At 47.7% G+C, this 17,976-nt stretch overlaps 5 protein-coding genes across 5 annotated transcripts in view; 2 read left to right on the top strand and 3 right to left on the bottom strand.

Annotated features, from left to right (window-relative positions):
* Positions 1-63: 63 nt before the first annotated feature.
* On the top strand, positions 64-5,248 carry C922_03089 (hypothetical protein; the record flags this gene model as incomplete). Its single annotated transcript, XM_008818681.1, has 3 exons — positions 64-2,721; positions 2,921-4,901; positions 5,082-5,248. The coding sequence occupies 3 exons, from the start codon at positions 64-66 to the stop codon at positions 5,246-5,248; spliced, it is 4,806 nt and encodes a 1,601-aa protein (XP_008816903.1).
* Positions 5,249-5,834: 586 nt separating this feature from the next.
* On the bottom strand, positions 5,835-10,763 carry C922_03088 (hypothetical protein; the record flags this gene model as incomplete). The annotated part of the gene is made up of 2 exons (XM_008818680.1): positions 5,835-8,132; positions 8,292-10,763. The coding sequence occupies 2 exons, from the start codon at positions 10,761-10,763 to the stop codon at positions 5,835-5,837; spliced, it is 4,770 nt and encodes a 1,589-aa protein (XP_008816902.1).
* Positions 10,764-11,628: 865 nt separating this feature from the next.
* Positions 11,629-13,465, bottom strand: C922_03087 (hypothetical protein; the record flags this gene model as incomplete). Its single annotated transcript, XM_008818679.1, has 7 exons — positions 11,629-11,697; positions 11,839-12,097; positions 12,233-12,335; positions 12,563-12,758; positions 12,891-13,025; positions 13,194-13,264; positions 13,429-13,465. 7 exons carry the CDS (start codon positions 13,463-13,465, stop codon positions 11,629-11,631), a joined length of 870 nt encoding a protein of 289 aa, XP_008816901.1.
* Positions 13,466-15,292: 1,827 nt separating this feature from the next.
* On the top strand, positions 15,293-16,747 carry C922_03086 (hypothetical protein; the record flags this gene model as incomplete). Its single annotated transcript, XM_008818678.1, has 1 exon — positions 15,293-16,747. One exon carries the CDS (start codon positions 15,293-15,295, stop codon positions 16,745-16,747), a length of 1,455 nt encoding a protein of 484 aa, XP_008816900.1.
* Positions 16,748-17,437: 690 nt separating this feature from the next.
* C922_03085 (hypothetical protein) overlaps positions 17,438-17,976 on the bottom strand; it is a gene marked incomplete at both ends in the record, with an annotated part of 3,637 nt that continues 3,098 nt past the window's right edge. The window contains 2 exons of the mRNA XM_008818677.1: positions 17,438-17,641; positions 17,780-17,907. Coding sequence (XP_008816899.1) covers positions 17,438-17,641; positions 17,780-17,907 — 332 coding nt within the window. The remainder of the gene's footprint in view (positions 17,642-17,779; positions 17,908-17,976) is intronic.

Raw genomic sequence — 17,976 nt, 5'->3', positions numbered from 1 at the left:
TGAGTGAGAAATTGCCACGGCCCGCTGAAGCAAGATTACCAAGGGTAGAGGCCATCCCAACCCATGGAGGGCGGGGAGAGTCGGCCCGTCCACACGGGCCCTGCGAGTGGGCCGCAGGAACGTCTCGAAACGCAGGCAGCGATTGCGCCTACTGATGTGGTTCCCCCGCACAGTGAGCAGGCGCTCACCCCTCAGCCGCTCACCCCACAGCATCAACAAATCGTAGACGCCCTCTACGACACCTGGTCGAATGACCAAGACCGAAGAAAGGATTCAGACCAAATCCTCATCGAATGCGAAAAGGAACAACACTTCATTCTATACCTCCTAGACATATGCTGTCTCACAGAGGTCCACAACAATGTTAGGAAGATAGCAATCATATACTCTAAAAATTTGGTGAGTCGTTTCTGGAACTCTAAGGATCTCTTCCAGTATAGTACCGATATAAAGAAAATGATAAAGGAGAAAATAATGATCATCCTGGAAAACAAGACCACCGTCATGCATTACTACAAGGAGTTATCCATCCTCCTGAGGAAAGTTGCCAGATATGAGTTGGTGCATAATTTCCCACAACTTCTACAGTTCTTCGTTGAAGAGTTGAGTAGGGGCTACAGCGTGGGCAGCCTCCCCACCAGCAGAGACCCCCTGTCCTGGCTCCACACCTACATGTACCTCCTGTACAAAGTACTCCGGGAGCAGTACAGCAAGAAGCTGCTAAAAGACAAGAGAGAAACCTTCCATATCTCACAGAAGTTTATCGACTGTCTGTACCCCATCTGGGAAAACAATCTGAATGTCTACTTTCAGTGCAACCTGAACGAGCTGTGTATGTGTGGCAGTGAAGGCACCTGCAGCAAGTGCTTTGGGGAGTACAGTGCTGTGATGGAGCTTGAGGCGCAGTTGAGGTTAGCGGCGGAGGTGACGTTCGCGCCGGAGATGTCCTCCGCGCCGAAGATGTCGTCCGCGCCAAGTGTCAGTTGCACCGAATGGGTGCCCCTCCAAGGGGGGAGGTACAGCAGCAGTGTTGACGGGGCAGACTCCAGCGACTTGCATTACACGGGGGAAGCCTCAGCGGGGAGAAGAGACGCCTACTGCTGCCACTTTAACGCGGATAGCGACAAAAAGGTGAAGATCCTCAAATTCATGGACAGCATCCTGCTGAACCTGCTTATCAGTAGGGACGACGTTCAGAGGGAACGGGGGAGAATCTGCCCGGGGGGGGAGAGTCGCCTGGAGGATGCCCTCTGCCATCAGGGTGACTCCTCCCAGCAGGATGGCCGCCTTCAACAGGGTTACCCCTCCACGCAGGGTGATCGGTGCGCCCTGCGAAAGAAGCCCTTCCTGGACTGCCTCGCCAACAAAACGATATTCTACCTCAAATTCGTGCGGAAGGATTCGCCGCTGTACTACCTCAAATATCTTAAGTTCCTGCTGAGTAGCTTCCTCCACATCATTGAATTTCAGAGTGGCCTGCATGAGTATATAAAAAAAGACACCACGGAGCAGTTCATCTGTCGCTTCCTAAAGAAGCATCTCAGTAAAGATATGTACATAAATAGTGACTGCTATGAGAGCAAATTTGTAGACATAATTAACCTATGCATTGATATTCTGAGGAGTCTCTTTTACCACTTCTGCTTAAGTCAGTACAACCTCATAAAGCAGAAGAAGGTCCGAGAAAACTACCTAACCGTTAAGAGTATGATTAACAATCAGAGTACCTTGTGTGAAAACTACCCTGAAAAGACGGACCTGCAGACAAAGATTATAAACACTCTAGTGGTCAATATGAACAATCTGGAGTGTGAAAGCAAAAAAGGGAGAGTCAATAAAAATTACACCTTTAGGGATATCTTGACGTATATAAGGGAAGAGGTAAAATACGCACTGACTAGCGATGAGTATATTTTAATGCACAATCAGAAGGCTCTGGAGATATTCGAATTTTTGAGGACACACTGTATCAACATGTCTGCTGAGCAAATCATGGATATCATGCTGAATGTTAAGGATAGAGATGGACACCAAGTGGAGGAAAATATCTTCTACTCCTCTGCAAGAGAGTGCATTATCGAAATAGCATCCGAACCTTTTCTCTTCTCAATCTTCAGTCATTTCTTCGAGCCGTTAATTAACTCTCTACATAATTACGTTCACATGATTAAGTCCGTTCCGGACAATCTGAAGAACCTACAGGTTCCTGAATTCTCTGAATCGATTATTGAGCTGGATGGGTACCTAAATATCTACTACGTGTTGTATTCTTCTCTACATAAGAGAATAAAAGCGGAGCATATCCTTTGCATGATTCAGTTTTTCACCGAATATTTGTCGATTCAGTTTACTCACCCTTTGGTCAGTTACCGCATTGCGTTAATATTAAAAGTCTGGATTAAGAATTACAAGGCTTCCTTTCCCTTCATTGATGAAGTGACTGTTCTCATTTTTGAGAATATCCGCTTGCTCTGCATGCACTTGTCTCCCAAGTGTGTCGTCGATTCTCTTCTCCCAGTCCGATCCTCATCAGGTGCCTTGGGCGAGAGAGACGCTCCCCCGGAAAATCACTACGCCGCCATGTCGGCCAACTTCCTCCCCCTCGTCTTCTTCAAATTTGTCTGCCTCTTTAACTACATATTTAAGTACGAATATGTGTACGAGAACTATGACTTTATTAACGAGATTCTGGTGGGCCCTCTTATAAGTCTCCTCACCCAGGTGCGCAAAGATGTGCGAGTGTGCGAGCGAGTGTTCATGCCAATGTTGATACCACTGTCTAAATATCCATTCCGCGATTCGCTTGTCCCGTGTCTGATCTTTCATCACTAACGCCTGCTTCTTCACCGCTACCCCCTGCATCTTCACCGCCAACGCCTGCTTCTTCACTGCTACCCCCTGCATCTTCACTTCTTTCCAGATCAACTACCCAAAGAGCATCCAGAAGATCCTCCAGATCCTCAGCCACATCGTCTTCATCAGCAACAAAGAAAAGGACATAACGATTTTCAAAGACAACTACAATTTTCTGCTAGACCTCTACAAAACCAGCAACCTCTCCATCAAGGAATACATGCTTAACATCCTCGTTCAGATACTGAACAAGAATTACGAATTTGGCTGCGGCATGGTGGAGTTCACCCCACAAGGAGGGCGACGACGCCATGAAGTAGCTACCGACTCTGCTTCGATGAATACACGCGGGGGTGATGACAAGCACATGCAGGGTTATTCCCCTCACCAGGGTTATTACTCTCACCAGGGGGGCGACGATTATGTCCTGTTCTACTTCAGCTTGGACGTAATATCCTATACCATCCTGGGGAGGAAAACCTCCGAGCAGGTTTCACCCCCGTGTGGAGGAGGCAACATCTACTCCGATCATCAGCCACCGCTTCTTCCCAGCGAAATAAATCTGTACGTAGACCAAACCATTAGCGACAGTTTCTACACCCTATGGCTGTCTAATCTGAGGATCATCTCTAAATTATTCTGCGCGAAGAATGAGGAGATAATCAAGAGGGTCTGCTCCCTGTATGTACGGACGGCCCACGTGATATGCGAGCACTTTAAGAAGAAGGTCTCAAGCGAGACGACGCAGGAATTGAGCAGCTCCTGCTTTGATGTCCTCATGGAATACATGTGTCTCTTCATCCTTCACGAGACGCACACGTTTTACCTGACATACGAGTCTCTCTCGACTAATGTGCTTACCAACGAAATCGTGAAACCCCAATTGCTAGCAATCGTTAGAAATAACTTTACCCTGGATGATGAAGGAAACACGGAGAGATGCCTCTACCTTCTGCACGTCTGCCTCGGTTTGTATAAAAAGAGAGTGAAGGAAGACATGCCCGTTCTCTACAACTATCTGGCCAACTTTGTCGTCATATACTTCCTGAAGGTGGTATTGAAATATATGGGGAAGTTCTTCCCTGTGTATACGTACTTTGAGGGGTCGCCCAGAGTGAGTAGGACCAGCGAAAGGGGAAGCGAAAGGGAAAGTGAAAAGGGTAGCACAGGGCATCTCCACGGTGAGAGGGGCGAAGAGAGACGCATCGAGAGCCTCCTGCAGGGGGAGCGATCCCCAGAGTTGCTCTCCCCAGCAGAGGGACACGCACCGAAGACGGAAAAGGAAGATGCAACCAAGCAGAAGTTCATGACGCACAATGAAAGGCAAACGAAGTACATATACGAAAATGTGATGTCATATCAGCGTGAAGAAAGTTTTGATACCCACTTTGGCATCCTCCAAAATGATCTGAAGCAACTTCTAGGGATGGAATACCTAAAGGACTACGACCTCGGAGAAGCCTTCAAAAAATATAACTTCTACACAGTCAATGAGGATAATTACCCATACGTGAACAAACACACAGTTCTTACACTGATAGCTCTCTTATCAGTGGACGAATCTAATATACTCCATTATGTCTTAATTTGCTTCCTAATGTACTTTCGAATCAATGTCCCACTTTTCCTTTCTTCCATCTTTTATCAAGCCCAATACATACACAACAAGAGCGTCATGATGGCACTGCTGTTGTTCATTTATGTCCTAACGGAGAATTATCTTTTTCGTGACTTTGTACCCTCCCTTGTTAGATCCCATTTGCCAGCCACCTGCAGTAGTAGCAGCCCCTACCTGAAAGAACTCCTCTACGACAGAAACAAATGCTCTGACTTGTTCGCCTGCACAAGGGAGGACTACACGGTTATCATCATACAGCTACTTAAGCTCATTAATACCATGCTGAACACGAGCAGGGACATCTACATTGAGAAGAAGAACATCCTCCACCTGAGCACCGTTTCGTCCAACCTGAGCGCAACGAAAATGTACCACTCCGCTGGCTACAACTGCGTCATGCGCGAAGTACTCAAGTACGACGACCTCCCGGGTAAGAGCAGCAAAGCGGCAGTGGCTGCGAAGGTGGAGAGGCTACAAAGCTGCAATGCCTACAAAGGTGTTTCTCCGCTCACACACACTGACTCCTTTTGGATGGTGCTCACCAATCCGATTTTATTCTCCCCTTCTGTCCTATCCTATGCTTCCATACCCCGCTTCCCCCCCCCTGCAGGCGTGTGCAACAAAGCCCTCGATAACGTCCTGACCTTTCTGAGGGACGTGAAGGACCTGGACGATCGGAACGCGACAAGCGCCATTGTTAACTACCTGCGGGACAACGTGGAGGGTATGAACGTCGCCCTCGTCGACATGTACAAGAAGTACCTGGGTTATCAATAGGGGGCGACCCCCTAACCCCCGTGCGGAGTTGGAACGAATCGATGGGCCTGTTAGAAGAGGTCGTTTAGTGGAAGCCATTTCAGGTGCAACGAAGAGAATGAAATGGGAAAGGCACCACGCGGCAGGACGTACACACGCGTGCAGGTGCGAACGCGTACGTGGATACGGGGCAGGAATGGGGAGCACAGAACTGAAGGAGGAACCAAGAGAAGGTGGAGCTGTGCCCATGAGAAGAGTCAGAATGGTGAAGGCGTATCGCGTAATGGTGAACGATAAAGTGTTGTAAGGAAGAAAAAAAAAAGAAAATTAAATATAAATAGCTAGCTAGCCAATTGCTAACAAAATATGCGACACACGTCCTACCACCTGAACGGTGCAAAAAAAAAAAAAAAAAAAAAAAAGATATACATAACTAGCTATACAAATCCGAAGAAAACAAGGGCCACGCTTCTCACCGCGTAGTCAGTGCAGGGAAAAGAAAAAAATTAGATAGACATAGACACAGATCGACATAGATAGACATACAATTAGATAGAATTACATACGCATAGTTAGCTACACGCGCGATCACTGAAGGGAACAAATCTCAGTTGCCCACATTTTCCAGTTCGCCGCACTCGCACACAGTGCACCAGTAGTAAATGTACAGGAGCTGCAGAATTATGACGTTGTTGGATTTTTCTTCGTCCCCATGCTGCGCATCTTGGTTAACATTTTGGGCATCCCCCTTCTTGGTGAGGTTTGCCGTACAGTAGGAAAGCGGCGTGGTGTTGCTGAAGAGAAAATCGTCGTCCATATGGAGGAAGAAACACGTGTGAGGCTTGTTTCGAAAAAGAAATTTTACAATTTTGTTTGACGCTGAAACCATGGGAGGAGGATTGTTAAGGAAGTAGGATTGAATATAATTTACAAAAATATTTTGGAAGTTTTTTTTATTCCTAAATTCAGTTAAATAATTAATTTTGTTTTTTTTCCGTTTCATTACGTCGAAGATGGGTATGTTAATATCGACGAGAGCGAAGTGGAAGATCCTTTTGTGATGGCTTCGCCCTTGCCCCTTACTTTGGATTTCCCCCCCCTGTCTTGATGAGAACTCCAATTTTATGAGAAAGATTATCGTGTGCCTTTTGTATTTATTTATCTCTTTATAATTTATGAGCCTATTTATGTTTCCAATTTTTTTTAAGTCAATGCAAAGCGAGTATGGCGCGGCGTGTTTGTGGCTTCCGCGTGTGTTTAAATCTGTGTCCGTGTTGCCATCCGCATCCGCAGAAGGGTCGTGAGGTTCATCACCGGGAGGGGTACACTCATCGGGAGGAGTGCCCCCATCGGGAGCTGCACCCCCCTGAAGCTTGTGCGCCTCCTCAATGCCCGAGAATACACGCCTACCAATGTTGTACAGGTGTCCCACCCCCCGTTGTGCATACATGTGCAATGTTAAGCTGTACGTGTCATCGGCATACGTTTCATTCGTTTTTTTTTTTAATTCATTTATAATTTTAGTTAAAATTGTTTTTTTTTCCCTCGTGTTAGATCCCTTTTGTTTTCCATGTGCATCATTTGTGCGATCGTCTTGACATGTGCCTTTTTTTTTAATCCTTTTTTTTTGCGACTTGTTTGGAGATGTGTCCACGTCCTTGTTGGGGCACTTCGATTTGTCGTCTCCTCCCTCGTGATAATTCGTATCCTTCCCCTTTTTTGCCCGTCCTTGTTTGCAGTCCCGTTTCGAATCGTGGTGTTTTCCCCACACGCGCGCAGGGGGAGGCTGTGCATGTGGCTTTGGGGATGCCCGCGCATGTAACGGAGCTTCTAACCGCGTCGCTAACCGCCCTTGTAACCCTCCTTCTGGTTTCCCCCCGCTGGCCTTCCTCGCCGCAACCTCGAAACAGTCGGCAAACGAATTCAAGAAAGACATTTTTTTTTTCCGTGCGCACGTCAGGGAAAAATTAAACAGCGCCACGTTGTGCTGACCCACAAACTTCTCCACGTACTTGCACACCACGGAGGACATAAGTCCATTGCAAAAAATGTGATTTATAAATATGTGGTCAAAGTGGTACACCTCCCGGAGGTACAGGATGGTGTGCTTGTCGACAATCTCGACTCTGTTATTGTGGAGGAGGAATTTCTCCAGGTTTTTTTTTTTAATGTCTAAAATGAATACCATTGGGGGGGAGGAGGAGAAGGATGACGAGGCGGCTCTCCTTCTTGTTCCTCTTCTTCCTCTTGTGTTGGCCCCGCATCGTAATTGTGTCCCTCCACTTACCCGCCCCGCTACTGCCTTCCATTTGCATGGCTGTATTGGTACTCGCATCTTAGAAGGGTTGTCCAAATTTCGAATGATTTTTTTAGCTCTCCTGTCATACGCAAACATCTTCATTTCGTTTAACGTGTCTTTCGTGTCCTCCTCGTTTGCCGCTCTATTCCTATCGCTAAATCGGGCGTACAAAAGAGTCATCATTTTGAGAAGCGCCTGGACGTCGCTGCGGAAATTGCTATACTTAGCATGCAGGTGGAGGAGCTCTCCGTTTGTTGTTCCCCTGGATGGGTTTTTCCTCATGTCTTCTCTGCAAAGGGAAATGCCATTTTTCAAGAAATTCTTCATCGCAAGAGGGATTCCCTTTGGAAGGCGAAGCTCCCCTTCTGCACCTCCCCCGTTTAGTGCCTGCCCCAGCTGCAGGCGAACTTCGTCCACTATTCTGTACGCCTCCTTCACATTAGACAATCTTTCGAATCCGCTAAGTTTGTTTCCCAGCAATATCTGTGCTCTTCTCAGTTGCTTATCTTTCGTGCGGACCTCTTGGTTTATATCAGTCTGCGTGGGAGTGGTTCCGTAATTCAGTCGGAATCTCCTCCTAACAGTTTGCACCTCCTTGTTCGCGGTCTGGGAGGAGAAGCAAGAGGGGGAAGAAGAAAATATCTATGTACACACGCCTGGGTGAGAAGCACACCTAAGTGGAAATGGTCCTGCCACGTCATATGGATACCCATCTTAGTAGTACCACTTAGCATGGTGACAGCGTGTGTGTCCCCTGTTATTCACCTGCAGACTCTCGTACAGGCGCTGAGCCTCCCTCTCCTTCCGCTGCACATATCGCACGTAATAGAGGAACAGGTCCCCCCTCGTGTGATACTTCTTAACCGTCTTATTGAAGTCTCTCTCCTTAAACTTTATGTCGTACTGTTTTAGCTGGTCGAAGCTACTTGCCATTTTGCCACTCCGAAGTTCGAGGAGAGAATATATGACTGCCTCGCTGAAGGTGTGAGCAATTTTTTCTTCCATCTGATGATCTTCCTTCAGCTTCTTCTCTTCTTCGTTTTTGCTTATTATTTTCCTAATGATGTCTGTCTTTCTGGTTGCTTCTTCCTCTAGGGGGAGTGTTATCCTGTCCAGCGGTTCCTTAGGCGGGGCGTCGGCGCTTTCGACTTCTCTACGTAGCAACGGCTCCTCCGTGGTAGGCTCACCTGCAGGCGGGCTTTTCCCCTCCGGGGTCTCGCCCCTCTCAGGTTCCTCTTCAACTCCCCCCTGTCTGGCTTCCTCCACACATGGGATATTTTCCTGCACCTCCACCATTTCTACATCTTCCTCGATTTCTTCTTCCTCTACTTCTTCCCCATGCTGCCCCTGTTTTTCCGTTGGGTCTTCCTCCCATTGGTCTTTTCGGCATTCCGCGGGGGTTGGTTTGTCCTCTTCGCCTGCTTCTTGCGCTTCTTTCGACTCGTCCTCTTCCTCTGTCTTCTGAGACTCCTTCGGTCCGTTCTCTTCGCCTGTCCTTTGCGCTTCTTCAGATTCGTTTCCTTCTTCCTTCTCTTCTTTCACTCCCTCTTCCTTCACTTCCTCGTCCTCTTCCTCCACTTCCTCGTCCTCGTCTTTCACTTCCTTTTCTTCCTCCTCTTCCTTCACTTTTTCTTTCTCTTCCTCTACTTCCTTCTCCTCCTCTTCTCCTTTCCCATTGGCGGAACCACCCCCATGATGCGCCTCCTCCTCTTTTTCGAGTGCCCCTCCATTAGAGCCAACCGCCTGAGCATGGTCAGAAAAATGCGGAGCCTCCCAGTCGACGTCTCGGGCGAAGTTGGATGGCTCCAAAGGGTAGAAATGATCTGAATTGGTGACGTCCTCTGAATGGGTGTCGTGTTCAGAGGTGATGACCTCCTCCGAATCTCTGACCTCTTCCGAATAGCTAACCTGCTCTGAGCCTTCTAAGTTCTCCCCTTTTACCTCCCTCACGGGGGGTGCCTCCTTTTGGTGGGCACACTGATGAACGCCGTCTCTTCGCTGATGAGACTGTCTCCAATGCCACCCCTCCGCACCGTCCCTTTGGAAAGACACTGCCTTCGCTCCTCCAGTCAGTCGTCCAAGGAGGTCTACAAACGGAACGGAGTACCTCGCGAAGATACGATTTCTGCAGAAAATGAGAGTCTGATGTGAATTTAAGTACAAATACAAATGCTTCAGACAATAACTGACGTTAACGAAATAATTGAGGAAAGAGTCCGAGGGAGGACTATGTCTTTGTTTGTATTTGACTAGGGACATTATTATCTCTAGTTCCTTCTTCGCCACAGCTAGCTGTTCTCTGTGCGTACCCATCGAAGTACCTTTCTCGGGGCAAGCACAAACAGCGCAGATCGCTGCTCTATCGGGGGGGAACTGACGACGAAAACAGGACAAGCAAACGACGGGATGGTAGTGGAGCAAATTGGTGAAAATGAAGAAACAGGATATGCACATAGGTTTGACTGCACTGATGGAAAGAATGATTTCTTTTATTTTCCCCATTTGGGTGTCTTCTACGCACAGGACGCACTTTGCGGTGGGCTGGTCCTGCAGGCAGGTCGTCCAGCAGTCGTTCCCCTGATTTGTTGATTCCCTCTGTGCTGGCATGTCCTTTCCCAGGAAGGAACTGCTGAATGGGAAGTTACTCTGAAGGGGATTTTCCCAGTCGGCGTGGAACTCAGGGATGGGACTCCCCCCGTGTGAGTTCCGTTGCCCTGGGTGAGGAGATGCACTCCATTTTGTATGGCCCCTCCTGTCCCTTCTGTTCTTTGTAGTAGTGATAGTAGTAGTGGTACCTTTCCTGCACTTGTCCTTTCTTTTTTTCTGCTCTAGTGCACATTTTGCACTCTGATCAGTGTTGAAGAATGAGTCATTTATCCTTTCGAGGCATTTATTCACCCTGCGATGTTTTTGTCTTTCTTTTTTTCTTTGTCTTTCTTTTTTTTTTTCTTTCTGACTGTGCTCCCACCAGGGATGGTTGCTCCTCCTCTGCGCAGGGGGCCTTTTGGGGGGATTTATTTTTTCGGGCCTCCTCGCGAAATGGGCAGACGAACTGCTGTTGGTGTTGGAGGACCAGGCGGGTGAAGAGAAGTCCCCCCCATCGTCCTCGCTTGCAAGATTCTCCTCCTCTGAAGAGAAGAGAAAACCTTCCGCACCCGACTCGGAAGAGTCGCTGGACAAAATACCGTGGCTGTTTTTGAGGATTTTCCTCAGCAGAGCATACTTCTTCTTCGGCATGGCGGTGCGGGGAGATACGCCTGTCTGGGTAGTAGCTATACGTGTGAAGAAATTCTTCTCCAATTTAGTCCCCACACGGTTGCAGATGAATTATTTTATTTTATCTTACTTTATTTATTTATTTTTCTTTTTTTCTAACCAGACAACGTCCCCTTCTGAGGACACCCCCTGGAGATTGTCTCCCTGCCTTTTCTTCAGTTCATCAGAACGAGTCTTCCGCGGGGTCGCAAAAAAAAAAAAAAAAAAAAAAATCAAAAAATGAAGAAAAATGGAAGAGTGGCAAAACGGACAAGCAACACTTTAAATAAGAAAAAAAATAAATAAAACAAACATAGCAAAGACCACTGCGCTAGAACAAGATAAGCGTGGGGGGGAAAAAAAAGAAGGCCATCATTTGTCTTGTCTTAGACTAAACTCCCCATACTTCCCATGCTTGTGAGGCTACATAACAAACAAGGGGGACGCATATGCAGTACCTTGCCGTGGAGCCCCTCCTCTGGTGCACCCTCATGCGCGACGGACGTTTGCAAAAGGTCGGCATTTTTCTCTCCTTTCCATTTTGCGTTTCGTACAAACAGAAAAAAAAAAAAAAGTTAAAATGGCAATCTTTGTTTCAATAGATTGAAGTTTATTTTATTATTATTTTTTTTTCAATGTCCTTTTAAAATAATCTATGGTGATTTAAAAAAAAAAAATATATCCATAAAATGAAATAAAAATGGATGTCCTGTAGGAAACACACACACTGGGGCAATAAAAATGGCGTCAACAGAATGTTGGGTGCGATGGTACTTTCACACTGAGATGAGTCCAGTTGCTGGGGAAGCGGAGGTTGGTTGGTAGCAGGCGAGGCCTCGCACTTGGCTCAGGATTTCAACAAGAGCTTGACTCCAAACTTGGTACTGTCCGGGAGGGACATTTTGGTGATGTCGACCTGCGGGTGGTTGGCGTGGAGTGAATGGCGGTGGGTCACTCGCCAGGGGTGACTGGCCATGGGTGACTGGCGCCTGGTTAGCCGCTCCGAGTTAGCTGTGGCTACTTCGTAGCAGGTGATTGGCGCCCCGAGCAACCGTACCTGGGAGCCGAGCGAGATGGAGACAAACTCGTTGTACTTGTGCGTCAGAGACACGGCGACCTTGGTGTCGTTACTAATTTTAGTCTTCACGGCGGTGTTCTTATCGTTGAGGTACCAAATGGAAGCGACGTTTATGCTGGACTTCCTTTCTACGATGTTTTGAATCAGCTCGATGCTCACTGCGTTGTGATTCAAGCTTTTGTTTTGAAAGAAGAGATTTAATGCAAGGCTTCCATACGCGTTCTTGTTGGTGGGGATGCTACGAAAGGGAGGGAAGGGGGGACGGTCCGACCAAATGAGACAGGCGATTCGGATAAATCAGCGGCAGGAAGGGAGTGCAGACCGAATGCTGAGCGAAACGAGGGGAAGCACTCCCCTGACAGGCAAACATTACGATCGGAAGGAGAAGATATATTGGCTGTCATAACTATTCTTCGTGTAGGCGCCTCCAAATGAGTACTGCAGATTTTTCACGTCTAGGTTGCCCTGCAGCATGCCTGAGAAATGGGAGGGAGTGGCGACCCCACGTGAGTAACGAGCGCAGATGTGCGGGGCGGTGGCAACCCCACGTGAACAACGAGGGTAAATGTGCGGAGCGGTGGTAATCCCACGTGAGTAACGAGCGTAAATATGTAGGGGGCGATTCCAGTAGGGGGAAGAAGCGCACCGCGAGGCCTACTCCACGGGACAAGCGTATGCCCAGAGAAAAGCGCTTTTCTCTCACCTCCAAATTTAAACTCGGGAAACTTGGGATGCGAACCGACATGGATGTATTTCAAAAAGAGATTCTTCACATTGACGGAGGAAAATATGTTCATATGGGGCGATGTGTATTCACTGTAGACCTCGAAGGTGTCATCTTCCTTTCCATTGCTCTTGGTGTACTTCCCGCAGAGGTTAAGATTTTTCACGTAGGCGGGCTGGGTGGCAGGGATAGCAATAGGTGTGTAGGGGGGGTAGCAGGGGGTGTGTATGAGCTGTGCGCGACCTCCCGGTTCTGCTTCAGTGCTACGTCACTGCTGAGTGCGCGTTAAAATGGAGATCTAATCTACCTCATACTTAACATCCAGCAGACTTATTCCCGTGGCGTCGAACTTGATTTCATTTTTTGTATTATAAATGTTATTTTTTAAATTGGTGTAAATACTATACGTGTTGTTGGCGAAGGTGAATCCGCTCTTGAGGAACTGCGCGGGGGGGGGGAGGCAGCGGGTTAGCGACATTCGCATCGCAACATTGTAACAGCGCCTCAAGGAGAGCATCTGTGTAACTTCTTTTTGGTGACTACTTTTTCGTGACTGTCTCACTCTGGGAGACACTATTCAGGCCCTCCCATTTGCGCCGCTGTGCCCTACCGGTTGCTTCGAAACACTCGTGTGCTCTAACTCAAATTTGTTCGCGTGGGGAAAGTCATTCTTAATTAAATCTGCCAAGGGGGGAGGAGGGAAGCCGTGTGTTTAAGTGTACAAAAAGATAAGCTAAGCAGTAAAGTAAATGCAGCCACACGTGTACCTCCTCACATGTGACATCATTTCCACGTCGCCACAAAAAAACGAAACAACAGATGTAGAGGAGGTGAGGGGTCATTACCTAGTGAAGGCTTATTAAGCAGCTTCGGAAAATCCATGGTGGATTACAAAACGAAGATGTCTGCGTAGTTGTGTGTGTCTGTGCGGAAGGTAGGGGATAGGAATCTTCAGCCAAGCTGTGGGTTCATAAGCACCTATAAATGTTACCTAGCATACCTACGTGTTTATAATTTTTTGACTAGTGTATTTTTCACTGTGGTGAACTAAGATTCACTGCTTAATCGTTTTGTTTGTTTATTTTTTTAAGGTTGTGGTCGGTGGGGGGGATATAACTATACGCTGATGCAGCGGTGCTTCGCAAATCTCTACTGATGGGGGATACAAGTGTAGGTTGGCACGTTGATCGATTACCACATTACGACATTGCGACATTCTCGCATTTGATCGCGATTCGTTTTTTTTTTTTTTTTTTATTTTGTGCTTTTCGAGCGGGCTACCCGTTTTGGTGTTCACTTCGCATGTGCTTCTCACCCGCTTGGCGTTGCTTTCGATTTTTTTTTTTTCTCCCGATCCTCCCGCAGAGTTGCTCACTTGCAGGAAAATTTGGCGCCCTGGATTTTCCTTCAAATTGTACACGCAGAGGCGGAGTTTTCAGCGTCCCTCGCCCCAAACCGAGTCGCACCCCTCGTGTAATTTCGCGACGAAGACGTGTAGGTGCAAGTGCTGCACGTGCTTTGGGAGCTAGCCGTTCCTTCCTCCACCCCTTGTTGCCACTGCTTCAGCGGTACTACACTTTGGTATAGCCCCTTTGATGAGTCCTCGGGGCGACTGCCCACACAGACATAAATCTCAAGGGTGCAGAACGGAAACCGCCACCTACACCCTCTTAGAAGAGAAGGGAAGAGAACAGCTAAGGGGGAATTAAAAAGTGAACAAGTCGCAAGTAGCCAACAAGGCAAGTTTCCAAAAATGGAGAAAAAAAAAAAAAAAAAGGCATACCCCAAATGAGTAACATTCCACAGTGTGACGCAGGTATGGATGGCTTCTCTTTTGTTATCCTTTCTTATTCTTTCTTAATCTTTTTTTTTTTCTTTTCCAGTTGGAAGCGGGTGAGGGGAAGGAAACCCCCAACTGGTACATGCCTCTACGCGTTCAGATGCCAGCACGCATACAACCCCCGCGTCGCTTAACCGCATAGGTTACGCCCTCCCGTGAGATACCTCAAAAGAATGCACTCCGCGGACACTTCCACTTGCCCTTCCATTTAGATAAATTAGTTGAGCCCCTTACGAACTGATCTCAAGGAATAGTCAACCATTTATGAATAGGCCACTAGAGGTAGAGAGAAAGCATAGGGATTTATTTAAAAACAAAGGGAAGTTTTTTTTTTTTCTTTTTTTTTCTCTTTTTGTTCATTTCATATTTGGGTTACGTTTTTATCGTGATCGGCCAGGTGTGATATACCCCATGCCGGAGCGGCCCTCACAAATTGACATGAGGCAGTTCGTATCGCGGGCTCATTGCGCAGACTTCCCATGTGACTCTTACGATGTGACTCCTCCCATGTGACTCCTCCGATGTGACTCTTCCCAAGTGACCCTTCTCAAGTCACTCTTCCCATTTAATGCTCCCCATTGCGCACATCCCAGTTAACCGTTTGCGTTTTTTTTTCTCCCTTACGTGTGTTAAACGAACGGGGGGGACGGCTTCCCCACGTGATATAAGGCGGAGGCAAAAAAGGGGGAGGAGATCCTGCAGGCACCGCACTAGCAGAGCCACACGCGCCGTGCCACTGAGCAGGTAGAGCGACAAATTTTTTCGCATTGGCTGGTTAGAGGTAGAGAGGCATTTCCCCGTTGAGCTGCTCGCCGGAGAAACCCTTTCCCGTTGAACTAGTGAAGCCTCACCGGCAACTGCATAGCACCATGGAGGATATCCTCAATGAGATCATTTCGTTAAGTGAGAAGAAGAAGCGAGGGGGGAAGTTGCCTACCCAAGGGGGGGGGGACCATCAGGCTGATAGCCAAACTGAGGTCAGCGAGGGGAAGCCTCACAAGGAGAAGCATCATGGGGAGAGTCGTCACGGGGGGAAGGCCCACAAACGGGGCAGTAAGCAGCAAGTGGGAGAAGACCTACCGACTGGGGTTGTTCCCCCCTCCACTGAGGGTGCCCCCCCGTCCAGCGCGTGGGACTCCTCCACCGTGTGTTCCGTGGATGAGGACATGAGCGCGGAGAAGGCTAGCCTGTTCAGTCGGATAATCAGTGAGCGGAGAAGGACGACAGGATGTAGAAACGAAGACGACGAGGAGGGAGCGCTCTTTGGGGACATCGAGCAGGGCATCCATCGGGACACACATCACAACACGCACACATGCGTAGACGGTCCGTACACTTCCGTGGACGGTACGCACGACTGTCCAGTGGACGAGCGCACCCCCCTGTGCCAAAAGTCCAGCAATTTCAATTCCTACCTCCTCACCGTAAATCAGATCAACACAGATATCTCATCCATATATAAAAACATCGACAAAATAAACTCGTGGAAACAGAAAATCGATTTCAACATTTACGACACAGAGGAGCTCAACGGGAAAATCAACTCAACGATATCGAATACAGAGGATATCATTTCTCAAGTTATGAAAAATATCTTCCATTTAAATGAGGAGAATAAGCAATTCGAGACAGGTACCAATCTGCTCAGCGAAATTAAACTCCGCACAAATATATTCATAGACATCGTCCAAAAATACAAGGCCTGTATTAATAAGTATAAAAATGTCTGTCATCATTATTATGAACATGTTAATGCGAATTTGCTGAAACAGTATAGGTTGATATGTCCCAGTGTGACGGATGGGGAAGAGGCAGGCGGGGGAGGGAGGAGGAGGAAGGGAATGGCAGGGAGGAACACTACGTCAGGGGGGAAAGTCTGCAAGGGAGCAAGAGCCGACTTAGCTGACATGGAACAATTTTTTAATATGCAAAAAAAGAACAGATACAGTAACTTAACGGAGCATAGACCCCCAGACAATGCTGATGGGGTGAACATACAAAAGATGAGAAAAAGATACAAAGAGCTGAAGACACTGGAGAAGAACATCTCCGCACTGAATGATCTCTATATCGAGCTAGCCTATGTGGTAAAAAAAAGGACCAACTATATTAATAGCATAGAGAATAATGTATACCAAGTGAAGGACTACACGGATGACGCGCTGAACAACATTGTTGCCGCGAAGAAGTACAATGCCCTCGTGAAACGGAAGATTTTTTACTTCAGCGTCTTCCTCCTTGTCGTCGCCCTTATCATTTTGTTCCCCGTTTTTTTCAACTACTCCGCTTATGGGCGGGGTGGCAGAAGAGCTCAGCGGCGTTGAGGTGAAGCGGCGCTGAGGTCAGCTGCATTGAATGCGTTACTCCTTCCCTCCCTCGGCCATATCGCTGATGCGACGCGGTTCTCTTTTGCGTAACTTTGTTTTGTATTTTGCTCCTTTTTTGCGTTTCTCTTTTTTGTTTTATCCTAGGATTTTTATTTTTTCTCCTTTTTAAATGGCCCATCTGCCGTCCGCAGACAGACAGGCAACGCGCACAGGGGGGGGTAGTTCTTCCCCTCTTCCACTCTTCCTCTCCCACTCCATGCCTAGCAATAACACCGTGATAACTCCACCGCTTCATCACACTGATGTGTGTAAAAATGTATTAACCGTTATGTAGAAGGTTCCGAATCGGGGGGACATTTTTTCCCACCTCTTCTCCGCCCGGTCCTCAACGATCCATTCTGCGTCTTTTCATTTGAGCGAACTGCTGTGTGATCACTGTCGGGCGAGGTACACCTCTCATTTGGAGAACGCTGCGGTGAGTCCCTTTCTCACCCTGTTTCTTCATACAGACCCATTTGCATGCACGGCCGAAGGCACAAAAAAAATTGACAGTTAAAGGGGGCGAATGTCTAAGGAGTTGGAAAACTTAAAGTTCAAGGTGGATGCTTGCGGTTGGAGGAAGGCGCATTGCTGATGGCAAGCCGCCCAAGCGACGACTGCGCAAACAGGAGAAAAAAAAAAAAAAATTCACGGCCGAGCGGTATACTCTTCATATATCTCCAAAATTAACTCCTTTAAGAGGGGCGGAGTGAATACTGTCCTCATTGGATTTTCATCGATCATTTGCTTCTGGTAACACTCGCATATGAAGCAGTAGAGGATGGTGTCCGTGAGGGTCGACACGGTGGTGATGAAGTGGGAGGTTATCATCCCGCACAGCACTCCGATCGTCTGTGGGGGGGGAAATGGGGGGTAGGCGACCCGTACGGAGGTGAACTGAACAGACGTACGCACAGGTATGGAAGTGTATAATACAGACATATGCACACACATATGCAGAGAAGCATGCACAATGGCGCTTCCACTTACCAGTGCCGCAAAAAACGGGTTGGGGACAAAACTGGGGGAGAACAAATTGCCGTATGGCTCAAAATTGTTGAAAATCTGCAGAGGGGACCAGTAAAGGAGTGGAAATCCAAACAGTGATGAAACACGCGCTTCATGCTGAGGCCAGGTGGACCTTTACAACGTCCAGCTTGTTCCTGCGTTTAGTGACGTGAAATGAA

This window comes from Plasmodium inui (assembly GCF_000524495.1).
Source record: "Plasmodium inui San Antonio 1 unplaced genomic scaffold supercont1.12, whole genome shotgun sequence".
Taxonomy (NCBI): Eukaryota; Apicomplexa; class Aconoidasida; order Haemosporida; family Plasmodiidae; genus Plasmodium; species Plasmodium inui.
The sequence above is the reverse complement of the archived record's forward strand: the minus strand, read 5'-3'. Positions and strand labels throughout refer to the sequence as shown.